Raw genomic sequence first — 15,392 nt, forward strand, 5'->3', positions numbered from 1 at the left:
CCTGCTGCCCACCCACAGGGAGTCAAATTTGCATAATGCACACCTATGGAAAGCAACAACTGTCTGAATTAAAAAAAAAAACAAACCTGACAGGGCTTCATTATGCATTCCTCACATTATTACATAACAGCTAGCATTTATATAATGCATTTAGGTTTGTAAAACACTTTACACATTATCTTATTTGATCTCATTTGATCCTCACAATAATCCTGTGAGGTAGGTACTATCATGTATCCTTGTTTTACAGAAAAGGAAACTAAGGCTGAGAGCAGTTAAGTGACTTGCCCAGAGTCACACAGCTAGAAATGGTCTGAGGCATGATTGGATCTCAGGTTTTCCTGTCTTCAAATCCAGTACTCTATGCAGTGCACCACAATTCCTCTGATAATCTTGTATGGAGTCTCTAACATTTTATAAGGGATAAACTACTCTAAAATTTTTCATAGTAAATACATTCATAAGGTTTTCCTTTAATTAGAGTTATCTGATGCTTTCTAAGGCTTCAGTTACTACTGAAGGTTTCCCACATGCATTGCTTATATGTAATTTTTCAATATTATAAAGTTTCTGATAATATTTCAGGGATCACCTTGATTACAGTACAAATCCTCTTATGTTCATTAAGCTTCCCTTGGTAGATAAAGGATTTTTATACTCATTACTTCCAAAAAGCTTCTCACCAGTGTGAATTAAGGTATCTGCTGTGGCTAAAAGATTTCCCAAAATTACTGCACTCAATAAGTTTCACTCAAGCATGAATTCTCTGATGATAAATAAGGGATTTCCTATGGGTAAAGGCTTTCCCACATTCAGTGCATTCAAAGGGTTTCTCTCCAGTATGTATTCTTTGATGTTCAGTAAGGTTTCCTCTCTGGCTAAAAGCTTTCCCACAATGATTACACTTGTAGGGTTTCTTTCCAGTATGAATTCTCTTATGTAAGGTAAGATAAGAGTTGTCACTGAAGGCTTTCCCACATTCATTACATTCAAATGGTTTCTCTCCACTATGAAGTCTCTGATGGTAAATGAAAGATTTCCTATGGGTGAAGGCTCTCCCACACTTATTACATTCAAAGGGTTTCTCTCCAGCATGGATTCTTTGATGTTCAATAAGACTGCTCCTGTGACTAAATGCTTTCCTACATTCATTACATTCAAATGGTTTCTCTCCAGCATGCATTCTCTGATGTTCAGTAAGGCTTCCTCTCTGTCGGAATGCTTTTCCACACACATTACATTCAAAAGGTTTCTCTGCAGTATGAATGCTCTGATGTGCTGTGAGGTGTCCCCTTTGTCTAAAGGCTTTCCCACATTCATTACATTCAAAGGGTTTCTCCCCAGTATGGATTTTCTGGTGCTGAGTAAGGTATTTCCTTTGGCTGAAAGCTTTTCCACATTCACTACATTCAAAGGATTTATCTCCGGCATGAATTCTCTGATGTTCAGTAAGGTAACCCTTCCGACTAAAGAATTTCCCACATTCTTTGCATTCAAATGATTTTTCTCCAGCATGAATCCTCTGATGTTCTGTAAGGTATCCCTTCCGACTAAAGAATTTCCCACATTCTTTACATTCAAAAGGTTTCTCTCCAGCATGCCTTCTTTGGTGTTCAATAAGTTTCTCTTCCTGGCTGAACATTGCCCCACATTCGGTACATTCAAATGGCTTCTCTCCAGTATGAATTTTCTGATGCTGGACTAGACGTGAGTTTTTGATGAAGGTTTTCCCACATTCATTACACTGAAAAGGTTTCTCTCCGGTATGAATTCTCTGGTGCTCAGTAAGACTTCCTTTGTGGCTGAACGCTTTTCCACATTCATTACATTGAAAAGGTTTCTCTCCAGTATGAATTCTCTGATGTTCAGGAAGATATCCCCTTCTACTAAAGGTTTTCCCACATTCATTGCATTCAAAGGGTTTCTCGCCAGTATGAATTCGTTGATGTTCAATAAGGTTTCCTCGTTGGCTAAAGGTTTTCCCACATTCATTACAAAGATATGGTTTCTCTGAAGTATGAATGCTCTGATGTGTAGTAAGATGGCCTCTGTGGCTAAAGGCTTTCCCACATTCATTACATTCAAAGGGTTTCTCTCTAGTATGAATTCTCTGATGTTCAGTAAGGTTCCCCCTCTGACTAAAGGCTTTCCCACATTCATTACATTTAAAGGGTTTCTCCCCAGTATGAATTCTGTGATGATAAATAAGGGATGTCCTGTGGCTAAAAGCTTTCCCACATTCATTACATGCAAAAGGTTTCTCTCCAGTATGAATTCTCTGGTGTTCAGCAAGATGCCCCCTATGGCTGAAGGCTTTTCCACATTCTTTACATTCAAAGGGTTTCTCTCCAGTATGAATTCTCTGATGTTCAGTAAGGTGACCCCTTTGGCTAAAAGCCTTCCCACATTCCTTACATTCAAAGGGTCTCTCTCTTGTATGAATTCTTTGATGAGATGTAAGGTTTCCTCTCTGGATAAAGGCTTTTCCACATTCATTACATTTATGGGGCTTCTGTCCCGTATGAATTCGCTGATGTTCAATAAGATATCTCCTCTGACCAAAGGCTTTCCCACATTCATGACATATATATGATTTGTCTCCAGAATTTGCTATTCGAAATTGAATAAGGTCTGAGTGGTAACTAAAGGGTTTCCTGTATTTATTATACTTAGAAAGTTTCTTCCCTAAGGAGATTCGATTATATTTAAGGAGATTTTTTCCTGTAGTAACTCTCTGTTGTGAAACAAAGACTGACCCTGGGCTGAAACTTCCTAACAATGTATTATAGTCACTAGCTATTTTTCTGGGAATGTTTGTTACTTGTCTGGATTGTTTCTCCTGGTAGTTCTCTTCCCTCTCTAATTTGACATCACATTCCCGAATTTCTCTCATCTTGGAATCCCAGGTAACTTCTTTTCTGAGTCCTTCTTTGGATATTCCTGTATAACCAGTCTGCTTTGAAGATGAATATTCAGCTTTAAGCTTAGTTTCCAGGCTAAAATAATCTGAAAGAAATAAAGAAATAGTATTAATATCTCTTCTGAAAGGAAACTATTTTATAAAAAAAAAATCTAGATTCTGCTTCTTTCATCAAGAAAGATGATGATCAGCCTAGAAAAGAGAGTTAGGTAGTCAACAGATCCTCATCTCACAAGAAAAGCTCTCATACCATTTAGCAAAATAAATTCTAAATAAATGCCCAACTGAAATATAGAAAGGTCACAACATAAATTAGATGTGCAAGGAAGAAAGAACCTTTTACAACTATAAATAGGGCACGATAAATCAAACAAAATAAAATGTACAATTTGGACTATATAAAATAGAAAATAAATTTCACAAACAAAATCAATACAGCTAAAATAGAATTAAAACAGTTAAATGGGGAGGCAGGAAATCTTTGCAGGAAATTTCTGATAGAGGCCTAATATCTAAAATATGCAAGGAACTGATTCAAATATGTAAGAATGACAACCATTCTCTTAGAAATGGTTAAAGAATATGAAGTCAGAGGGCAGCTAGGTGGCGCAGTGGATAGAGCACTGGCCCTGAAGTCAGGAGGACCTGAGTTCAAATCTGGCCTCAGACTAAACACTTGACACTTACTAGCTGTGTGACCTTGGGCAAGTCACTTAACCCCAATTGCCTAAAAAAAAAAGAATATGAAGTCAGTTCTCAAAGAAGAAACCTAAGCTGTCAACAATCATATGAAAAAAATGTTTCAAATCACTAATAATTTAAAAAACTAAAATGAAAGCAACTCCAATTGTTTTACCTCTCAGACTGACTAAAATGATTTTTTTTAAAAAGGAAATCGATAATTATTGGAGAAGCCATGGGAAGACAGGCACATTGGTGCCCCCACTGTTTGTGGACTTGTAAACTAGTTCAGCCATTCCAGAAAACAATTTGAAGCTATGCTCCCCAAAATCACTAAAGTGTATATACCTCTAAAACAATGATACCACTACTAGGCCTACACCCCAAAGAGATTAAAGAAAAAGGAAAAATAACCTTACACACAAAAATATTTTTAGCAGTTCTTTCTGTTGCAGTAAAGAACTACACACAACTACTTGTACCCATTAACTATGGGATGACCAAAAAAAAAATCACTATATGTGAACATAATGAAATATAGTGCCACAAGAAAGGATGAATGGGCAGTTGCAGAGACATCTGAATAAACTTCCATGAATTGATAGAGTAAAGTGAGCAGACAGAGAAAAATTTACACAGTAACAACATTGTAAAGAAAAACAACTTTGAAACACTTAAGAACTCTTATCAATACAATGTCCAACAACAACTCTAGAGGATCAATGATGAAGCATTGCACTTTTTGACAGAGCAGTGATGAATTCAAGGTAGAGTATGAAATATACATTTTTGGACACGGCAAATGTATAGATTTGTTTTGCTTAACTATGCTTATTTACTACAAGGACTGTTTTTCTTTCTTTTTAATTTTCATTTAGGAGAAGGGGAAAGGGGGAGAGAAGAAGCTAACAACAGTGTTGTCAAGAAATAAAAAGGGGGGGGCAGAGCCAAGATGGCAGAGTGAAAGCAGTGACTTGCTTGAGCTCTCCCCTAACCCCCTCCAAATATCTGTAAAAAAAAGGCTCTAAACAAACTCTAAAGCAGCAGAACCCACAAAAAGACAGAGTGAAACAAATTTCCAGCCCAAGACAACCTGGATGGTTAATTGGAAAAGTATATCGCGCAGGGCAGGGAGAGGAGCACAATTCAGCATGGGCATGTGGGTCACAGCGAACCTGAAGCAGGGCTCAGAGGACTAAATTGCGGGCAGCTGTGGCGGTTTCCAGACTTCTCAGCCCAGGAACGCCAAATACAACTTGGAAAATCAGTGGGAAAAGTCTGTGACTGCAGTGACAGAGAAAAGCTAGGTCTCAGCCTTAAGTCCCAAGCACGGCCCAGGGCTGTGGCTGCCTCCTGAGCTTCCAGCGCACAGACTGAGGGGGAATCGAGTGGCTAATCAAAGGGGGACTCCAGGGATCTCATTGCCAGTGCTGAGGCAGGAATCTCTTGCTTTGCCTGTGCTTGGATCTGGGTCACAGTTCTGGGTGGTGGCCTTGGGGTGAGGAGGAATGCTGGCATGGTGGAGCTTGTTGGGGCAGTGCAGAGGAAACACCTCGCCCCTTATCATACCACTTTGGAAGAACTGAAAATTTACAGGTCTCTAGAAGTATCTCTGAAAACAGCTGTACAAATCCCCAAAGCTTGGGACAGTACATTCTCCACATTGGAAGCAGACTCTTACCTTAACAAAGAGTTTAAAACTCAAGTAATTGGCCAGGATCATGAGTAAGCAGCGCAAAAAGAGTCAGACTATATTATCTTACTTTGGTGACAAAGAAGATTAAAACATACAACCAGAAGAAAACAACAAAGTCAAAGCTCCTACATCCAAAGCCTCCAAGAAAAATATGAATCAGTCCCAGGCCTTGGAAGAGTTCAAAAGGGATTTTGAGAAGCAAGTAAGAGAAGTGGAGGAAAAACTGGGAAGAGAAATGAGAGTGATGCAAGAAAATCATGAAAAACAAGTCAACAGCTTGCTAAAGGAGACCCAAAAAAATACTGAAGAAAATAACACCTTAAAAAATAGCCTAACCCAAATGGCAAAAGAGGTCCACAAAGCCAATGAGGAGAATAATGCTCTAAAAAGCAAAACTGGCCAAAAGGAAAAGGAAGACTACAAAAGACTACTGAAGAAAATACTGCCTTAAAAATTAGAATAGAGCAATTGGAAGCTAGTGACTTCATAAGAAATCAAGATACTGTAAAACAAATCCAAAAGAATGAAAAATTAGAAAGCAATGTGAAATATCTCACTGGAAAAACAACTGAGCTGGAAAATAGATCCAGGAGAGAGAATTTAAAAATTATTGGACTATCTGAAAGCCATGATCAAAAAAAAAAAAAGCCTAGACATCATCTTTCAAGAAATTATCAAGGGAAACTGCCCTGATATTTTAGAACCAGAGGGCAAAATAGAAATTGAAAGAATCCACTGATCTCCTCCTGAAAGAGATCCCCAAAGGAAAACCCCTAGGAATATTGTAGCCAAATTCCAGAGTTCCCAGGTCAAGGAGAAAATATTGCAAGCAGCCAGAAAGAAACAGTTCAAATATTGTGGAAACACAATCAGGATAACACAAGATTTAGCAGCTTCTACATTAACAGACCACAGGGCATGGAATATAATATTCCAGAGGGCAAAGGAGACAGGATTACAACCAAGAATCACCTACCCAGCAAAACTGAGTATAATCCTTCAGGGGAAAAAATTGTCATTCAGTGAAATAGAGGACTTTCAAGCATTCTTGATGAAAAGATCAGAGCTGAATAGAAAATTTGACTTTCAAATATAAGACTCAAGTGGAACATGAAGAGGTAAACAAGAAAAAGAAATCATAAGAGACTTATTAAGGTTGAACTGTTTACATTCCTGCATGGAAAGATGATATTTGTAACTCATGAGACCTTTGTCAATATTAGGGTAGTTGGAGGGAAAAAATTATAAGTATGTATATAGATAGATAGAGAGACAGACAGACAGATAGATAGATAGATAGATAGATAGATAGATAGATAGATAGATAGATAGGTAGGTAGATAGATAGATGGTATAGGGTGAGTTGAAGATAAAGGGATCATATCTGGAGAATAAAATTAAGAGGTGAGAGAGGATTATACTAGGAGAAGGAGAAAGGGAGAGGTAGAACAGGGTAAATTATCTCACAAAAAAAAACCAGAAAAGAAAAGGCTCTTACAGTGGAGGGGAAATGGGGGAAGGTGAGAGGGTATGAGTGAATCTTATTCTCATAGGATTTGATTTAAGGAGGGAATAACATACACACTCAATTGGGTATGGAAATATGTCTTACCCTACAGGAAAATGGGAGGGAAGGGGACAAAAGAGTGAGGGGATGATAAAGAGGAGGGCAGATTGGGAAAGGGGATAATCAGAAGCAAATACTTCTGAGGGCGGGACAGCGTCAAAAGAAAGAATAGAATAAATGGGGGGGGCAGGATAGGATTAAGGGAAATAGAGTTAGTTTTTCACAGCATGTCTCCTGTGGAAGTGTTTTGCATAACTGCACATGTATAACCTATATTGAGTTGCTTGCCTTTTCAATGAGGGTGGGTGGGGAGGGAGGAAGGGAGAAAATTTGGAACCCAAAGTTTTAAAAACACATGTTTAAAAAAAAATATTTTCACATGCAACTGGGAAATAAGAAATACAGGAAATGGGGTACAGATATCTATCCTGCCCTACAGGAAAATAGAAGGGGAAGGAGATAAAAGAAGCGGGGGGAGAGATAGAAGGGAAGGCAGACTAGGGGAAGGGGTATTCAGAATGCATGCCATCTTGGGGTGAGGGAGGGGCGAGATGGGATGAAAATTTGGAACTCAAAATCTTGTGGAAGTAAATGTTGAAAACTAGAAATAAATTTATTAATAAAAAATCTTTGATACTTAAAATAGAAATAAAAAGGGTCACTGAAGAATTTTTTTAAAATGCACTTACTTCAGAAACCCACAGAAAAAGCTTTGAAAGTAACATGATGAATTTATCATATATTGCATTTAAAGGGAAGTTGTATATCAGAATTTCATTATTTCATATAGCCTCTTTTTCTATTCTACTTTACATGGAAATGTTCTCTTCTTTGGGAATCCCTTAAGTTCAAAATAAGCAAAATAAAATCTACTTCAAAGTTGTGTGTAGAATAGATAGGAGAGAGGGAAGATGAGACAAAGAGGCCAATTAAAAACTAATGCAATACCTCAGGAAGAGGTGATGAGTCTAAACTAGGGTGGTAGTCATGTTAAGTAGAGAGAGAAGAATGGATATAAGATATTACAGAACCAGAACAAAACTTGCCAAGTGCTTAGACATGCAAGGTGAATAAGAAAAAGGAGCAAAAAGATTGCAAATGGGCAAATGAGATGGTGATGCCCTAGACAGAAATATTAAGTTTTGAATTTTGGAAGAGGGGTAGAGTTTGAGAAGAAAGATAATTAATTGTTTTGGACATCTTCAGTTTGAGATACTTGTAGGATATTCAGTTTAAAATGTTTAATAAACAGTTAATTATGAAGGACTAAAGCTGAATGACTATTCAACTTTATCGTATTAAGATTCTGCTCATCCTAACTGATCAAGAGTTCTTTGTATTCTAACTACCCGTTTTATAAGCAACATCTTCCAGGGTCATAGGAACAACTAAAAACTTGATTAGCTTATCACTCCTGCCTTCATCAGATTTTAGTACTCCTGCCTAAGGGGTGGGACTGTCCAAATTGGCCAGACCTCGCTATATCTAGTCAGCCCCAAATTTGACCATGCTGTTTCACCTCAGCCAACTGCAGACATGTTGTTATGTACAGACCTACCCACTTCTTTTCTACCTCTTGCCATGGGAACTATAAGGAAATCAATGCAACCATGTTTCTGAAAAGGTCATTTCAATTGACTGTTCTCCTGTTACACTGATCATTCCTGCGACTTCCTTCACCAAAATACCATTTCTTTACCAACATAATCCTCTATGTATTGTCTCTCCCATTATAATGTGAGTTCACTCATAATAGGGACTGCCTTAATTTTGTATTTGCATGCGCCCTACTTATTTAGCAAAATACCTGGTAGGTAACAAGTTATTAAATGCTTTTTCATTCATTTGTATAATTCATTGGTAATATATTGAAACCTACTTATGTCCACCATGAACTTCTCAATTGTCATTTGAATGACACTCATTTGTACACATACAGTATTACCAAAAAGATGACTGCTATAAAAAAAAAACATGAACCTTTGTTCCATGCTGAAGTCTGGGGTCATAAACAATACTTTTACAAATTCCCAACCAGACTGCTCTTCTCCTCTTCAATCTTAGACACTGTGCCTCTGTAGTCCATCCAAGATACCTGTATTGATGGACCAATACTATGAATTGTCCATTCCAATATATATCATAATCTGTACAATGACCATCCTTACCCATTTGTCTTTTTTTTTCTGTGTGAATAGGTACATTTCTGAGTTTACAGCTGACTTAAGAGATAATTCAATGTTCATAGCTTTCAGTCACTTTTGTAATGGTAAAGACATGGAACATCTGTAAAATGCCTGGCTGTTCCCTTCTCAAACATTTAACAAGGATGCTCTGTATTCATATGTAGGTAACTCATAAAATTATATATGAGATGAAAAAGTATACTTATAGATTAGTACTGATATTTTCTGTTATCCTAATGAAGTAATAAAAAGGTCTGTTTTTTTCCCCTACCATTCGCCCTCCCTTCTTTTCAGATATTTTGAATATCAATCCCTCAATACCCTCAAAACTGGGTTGCCTATAGTATGTTTGCTCTAGTGCAAGCTGCACTTCTTACTGTGGTTTGCTTTACTGTAATTTTACATCTTCATGAAGCAATGTTGAGTCCAAATGTGATGATGCCACTGTTACTGAACAAGAGATGGATTTTTTAAATAAATCCTTAAACCTCCTTAAATAAATCTTTCCTAATTAAGTCTATTTCTTTTATTCTTTTCAGTTTCATCCTTTAAATATGCATAGGAGGATTTTACTAAGTTGGGTCTCTAAGGTTTTTACTCTTTTCCTTTACTGCTTCTCTTTTTATAGATCGCACTGACAAGTATCATCTATCATCATCCTCCATAAGATTTTTAGATAATTTTTACTAGTCTGAGCAAGTGTTATCCTTGGCTGTAATAATTCTCTCCTTGCGAAAAGGTCACAGTTACTGGCAAAGGTTGTTCTTTGCACTTTTGGACTTTGTAGTGATTAATTATTGGTTAAACTTTCTTAACAAACTTCAAGAGCTGTGTCAATGCCTGTTCTTTTATCTATTTTCCATTTAAACAGGTCAGGGGAAAGACGCCTCAATTATGTGCCATGTGTTCTGGATTTTTTAATTCTTTCTTCTTCAGTATTGATTTTAATCTCTGCACAAATATACTGGTGGTCTAACTGTACATAGCTAATTTAGAAATGACATCCATAGCAGTAACTGGTTATTTCCTGTTAGAACATAATCAATTTCACTTTTTCATCAAGTATGCTTTGTCATCCATGTCCACTGCCTCCCAAACTCTCTTCTTAAAAGGATTCCTGATGTGACTTCTAGATGCTCTGGATACTTCTATAGAAGTCCATATTTGTAGGCAAAGGAGAAAAAGTCAGTAAACAGGGAAAAAAACAACTGATAGCAGAAGGGGAATTATTGGCAAGGCCAGTTCACAAGTTGAGTGTTAGAGTTGGCAAAGAGCTCCTCCTTATGCTTAGAGACCAGAGGAAAGAGTGAGAATATCAGTATAGGTATTCTGAAGTGTGAAAGAGTGTGAAGAGATAAAATAGAGGCCAGAAACAACTGCAGACAAAGTGAAATTAGGTGCAGAGTTCAAAGGTTTGAGGAAAGTTTTAGAACAGCCATTGTGGAAGTGAAATAATAAGTACATCTGAAAAGAGGGTCTTTGAGGTATCGTTTTAAAAATGAAGGGAAAAGAAGGTCAGAAAGAAGCACAGATAATCAAGATAGCTTTGAATACCAGAGGCTGAATTTATTATATACTTGAAAAGCAAGCTATACATAACAAAGATCTGCAGCTTCATGTACAATCCTTTTTTCTATTCTATTAAATATATGGAAATGTCTTTTTATTTAGGTGTCTGTTAAATTTAGAACTTTTTTTTAAAGAATGAATATGAAATAAAGATGTTTGTAATACATCAGCAAAATGCAAGTTCCTTAAGAGAAAGGCCTGTTTCTGTTTGTCTTGCATCTTTGGTGCCTGCTAAGTACTTAATAAAATGTTACTGGGTTCAGATAAGGTTACAAGACCATGAAATTGTAGATCTAGTTAGCTTGTATGTTTTTTGCCACCTGGATTTAGAACCTATAAAGAAGAAGTGGCCAAAGCAAAGCACGAAGCAAACCAGGATTGGGAATAGATGAACAAAAGATGGATAAGAGGCAGAGATTCAAGTCACAAAGGGTAGAGGCCAATGCACTGTTAAAATACCGCCTCAAGACTGTTAAGGGAGGAAAGAGAAGTCAAAGTAGGGGTGATAGACTGGAAGAGCACTGAGAATTAAGGAACGAATTTCATGATCAAAGAGTATATCCAAAAAGAGCATAAACTGAAAGACGAAGTAAATTTTGGAATTCATAAACTTGGAAGTTCACGGAAGTTTCAAGTGATGGTAAAATAGACAGAACCTTTATAGGTGTCTCCAGAAAGGTGAAGGAAAATGTCATTGAACTCTGCAAACTGATGATCTGGGAGGTTAAATAAAGTTAGTTCAGCAAGATATTTAAGTTAATTAGCCTGATACCATTGGATGAATTTTTAGAAAGGAAGACTAACCCAGGTGCTGAAGTTATTGATGAAGATCTGAGAATGTTAGTAGAATGAATGGGACAGAAGGATACAACTGAATGCTGTGGACCTCAAAGGAGGTTCCTGAATGGTAATGATAGAGGAATAAGGAATATGCTGATTTCCTACTGACAATCTAAGTTAAAGAGCCACAAAGTGGGTGAGGATATCAGAGTGGTAGGATGTGATATCTTCAAAAGGAAATTCAAGTTCAGCTAGTGCCAAGAATATAACAAAACATATAAAAGATGAAATGAAGTTTGAATCACAGCAGATCTCATACTGAAAGCATCAGTTTAAATGTATCTTTATATTTTATAAAAACTGCTTCTCAGCACCCTCTTCTCCCTTTAAGCCACTTTACTACCATCCCTATACAAGCAAGCCCCACAGAAGTGAATGCTGTTATGTGGTTTGGTTTTCTTGAGGTTCATGGTTGCTATTGCCAAAGAATATATTACGTACTGGCTAGGGACACTATAGCAATATTGGATAGAGATACAGATTCAAGAAGACTTGAGTTTCAATCCTGCTTCAGACATTTACTAGCAGAGAAATACAATTAACTTCTTCTAAGCCTCAGCTTCCTATCCGTAAAATGGGAACAATAATATACCTCCCCAACAGGGATGTCTGTGCATATCAAAATGTATGTAAAGACCCTTGCAGACTTTAAAGCAATACAAAGCAACGTCAACTATTAGGAGTTTTTATGAACCTAAGGTGCTTAACCTCTTTGTACACTTAGCTAGGCTGATCCTCAGACATATAAAAACTGCCATCAGGAGTGTACTTGAAATATTTACAGATCCCGTAGTTATTGGCTTAGCTTTTAAGAAGTCAGGATCATTGTGCCACATATGATTAAATATAAGTGGGGGATTTTTTTTTTTCAGAATGCAAGGAACATCATCTTTAGGTTAAAGATTCCAGATGAATTATCCATAATTTTTGTTTTTATAATGAAGAAAATGCAATTAATGGGTCTGGAGCATAATGCATACTTAAGAAGAGCCAATTAAAATTTACAAGGTTAGGCATACACCTAGAAGAGATTCAAAATTCCATAAGTAGAAATGTTTAATGAGATTCATATATCAATTAATTAATTGTTAATAAACTCAGTAGTAGATATGATTTTTAGGTGTTGGTTATTAGATTTTGTACTTAAATTATAGTAATAAGCAGCTAGGGGGCACAGTGGCTAGAGTGCCGGGCCTGCACTTAGGAAGCCCTGAGTTCAAATCTTGCCTCAAGCACTTACTCTGTGTGTGATCCTAGGCAAGTCACATAACCTGCTTGCCTCAGTTTCTTAAACTGTAAAATGGAGATAGTAACAGTATCTATCATCCAGGGCTGTTGTAAGGATCAAATGAGATAATAATTACAAAGTGCTTAGCACATTGTCTTGCTCATAGCATTATATGTTAGCTATTATTATTTCATATCGTCAGTTTTGATTTAAATTCATGCCCCATGTTTTATTTTACATTTTTGTTACATGTTCTCTTCATATTTAGTTTTGTGTCTTCGGCTTCACAACATTCGCTAATATGAGATGGTTCAAGTTTGGTTGTAAGTGGTTGGTTGGGGTGTTATATTACAGTCAGGTGTGAAGGTACTTTTTTTTTAAGATTTAATTGTATTTTGGACAAACTTAGTAGCAATGTTAGTAGTCAGTCAACAAACATTTAAGTACTAATTATGTCCCAGACACTAAACTAAGCAAAGACACAAAGACAAAAAACAGTCCCTGTTTTTAAGGAGCAAAAAGTTTTTTGTTATAGTGCTACAAAAGCAACTAAAGTATTCTGAAAACTAGATTGGGATACAGTTGTGTATACCAGCAGTGTCAAACTCAAATAAAAAATGGATTCTATGGGCATCAATTTGACTTTGAAAACTACAAATTAACATTATTTATGTTTTATTGTATTTTTATTTCTTTTGCTAAATATTTCCCAATTATATTTTAATCTACTTCAGGCACAACTCGGGAGTGTGGTGGAATGAGGATGTTTTCACACTTCTGGCTTGTACTATATTAACTGTTACTTTACTGGTTGAGTAGGCTTAATTCTACTTGTTAGAAGGTATGGAGGTTGTATCTAGTTGAAATACTTGATACAATATGGAATTAAGGTGTTGGGAAGTGGTTTTGCTAGCTATTACATGGTTGTGGAAAAATACACTCTAGTATTTTCTAGTTGATTATGTAGTGCTAGAGATAATAGAAAAAATAAAAAACACCAATAGAAAATTAATAAAATATAAAAAAGCAAAATTTAATTAAATATTTGCTGGAAATGGACATAGTGGTAGATACAGAGCATTGATGAGACTATTAACCTTTAAGGTCAGGGTTTAGTTTTGTTTTGTTTTGTTTTTAACATCAAGTAAAGTAAACTAGTATGATAATGACTGACTATCCCAGTTGACAGTTTGTTCATTAGGCATCCTATACTGTGTATCACAGGGTGAAAACAAACTTAGAAGTTGTAAAAATAAGAATGATTGAGAAAATCTTCCAGTTACATTGTTATAAAGTACAATAGAGAATGTGCCAATCCACAAAGGATAACACCTCAAGTTTCAGTTTTAGAACAGAATAGTACAGTCATAGGTTTGTTCTTAGGTATGGCCATAGTTCAGGTCATTTTTTCACAACAAAAATAAAAACAGCAATAACAAGAAAAACCATCAAATACAGAGTTGAGAAACAAAAGGAAGCAAGACACTGTTACTACCTTATTAAAATTAGCATTTTTTTTATTTAGTAGACTGGATGTAACAAAACTTATATTTTATATAAGATCATTTTGTATCCTTGTCTGTGTAACTGAATGTTTTATTGAGTTACTCCAGAATGAAAATTTAAAAAAAGAGAAAAAAAAATCCCTTAAATTAACTAAATAATTATGTAATATTTCAGAGCCTTTATTTAACAGGTTTTTTTTTAAATTTATCAGTTTAGACCCTATTTCAAATGCTATCACTTGATACAGCATATCAGCTGTAACAAAAGCACTTTTCTACTGAGAGTCCTACTTTTACCTGATGGCAGCTAATGTGTGCTATCAGAAGGAGGGGCATATAGTACTAAACAATCACCTTTTCTCTCACAAAGCACCAAAGAATATTAGAATTGATGACAAAGTATGCCATCTTGACTTTTCAATATTTAGCAAATGACAAATGTAAATGAAACATATTCCACATTTTACATTCCCACTGTTAATGTGTTACATGAAGTCTCTGATACTTGATTAAGGTATAAAATACACATCACAGATTCCTTGTCATCATTTCATCCATACCATTTTTCTGCAATCTGAGTTTTTTGAGGCTTCATAAGGATGCACATGGGAGTGAAAGCTTTCTCACATCATGCTTTTATGAAGTTTTTCCTCCATCATTAACTTTACAAGGAGTAATGACAATTTATAGTTGAAAGATTTCCCAAAATCATTACAATTCACATGATTTCTGTGTGAATTCTATGATGTTTAATAATTTCTCTGGTAACCACAAAGTTTCCCACTCCCATCCACAGGGTTATTACCCAAAATGAATTCTCTGATGTCGAGTAAGGCTTTTCTTCTGGGTGAAGGGTTTCCCACATTCAGTACAGTCAAAGGGTTTCTCTCCAGTATGAATCCTCTGATGTCTAATAAGATGTGAGTTTTTATTGAAAGTTTTTTGACATTCAATGCATTCAGATGGTTTCTCTCCACTATAAAGTCTCTGATGTTCAGTAAAGCTTGTCCTATAGCAGAAAGCTTTCCCACATTGGTTACACTCAAAGGGCTTCTCTCCAGCATGAATCCTTTGATGTTGAATAAGGTTGCTCCTATAGCTGAAGGTTTTCCCACACTGATTACATTCAAATGGTTTCTCTAGAGCGTGCATCCTCTGATGTTCAATAAGGCTTCCTCTCTGTCTAAAGGCCTTTCCATA

The 15,392-nt window shown here is 36.2% G+C and overlaps 1 protein-coding gene across 1 annotated transcript in view; it reads right to left on the reverse strand.

Moving 5' to 3' along the window:
• Positions 1-232: 232 nt before the first annotated feature.
• LOC114044840 (zinc finger protein 420-like) overlaps positions 233-15,392 on the reverse strand; it is a 39,712-nt gene continuing 24,552 nt past the window's right edge. Inside the window, exon 7 of the mRNA XM_027864556.1 lies at positions 233-3,006. Within this exon, the coding sequence (XP_027720357.1) occupies positions 752-3,006 (2,255 nt within the window). The 3' untranslated portion in view covers positions 233-751. The remainder of the gene's footprint in view (positions 3,007-15,392) is intronic.

This window comes from Vombatus ursinus, unplaced genomic scaffold (genome assembly GCF_900497805.2).
Source record: "Vombatus ursinus unplaced genomic scaffold, bare-nosed wombat genome assembly UNPS02014775.1, whole genome shotgun sequence".
NCBI classification, from domain to species: domain Eukaryota; kingdom Metazoa; phylum Chordata; class Mammalia; order Diprotodontia; family Vombatidae; genus Vombatus; species Vombatus ursinus.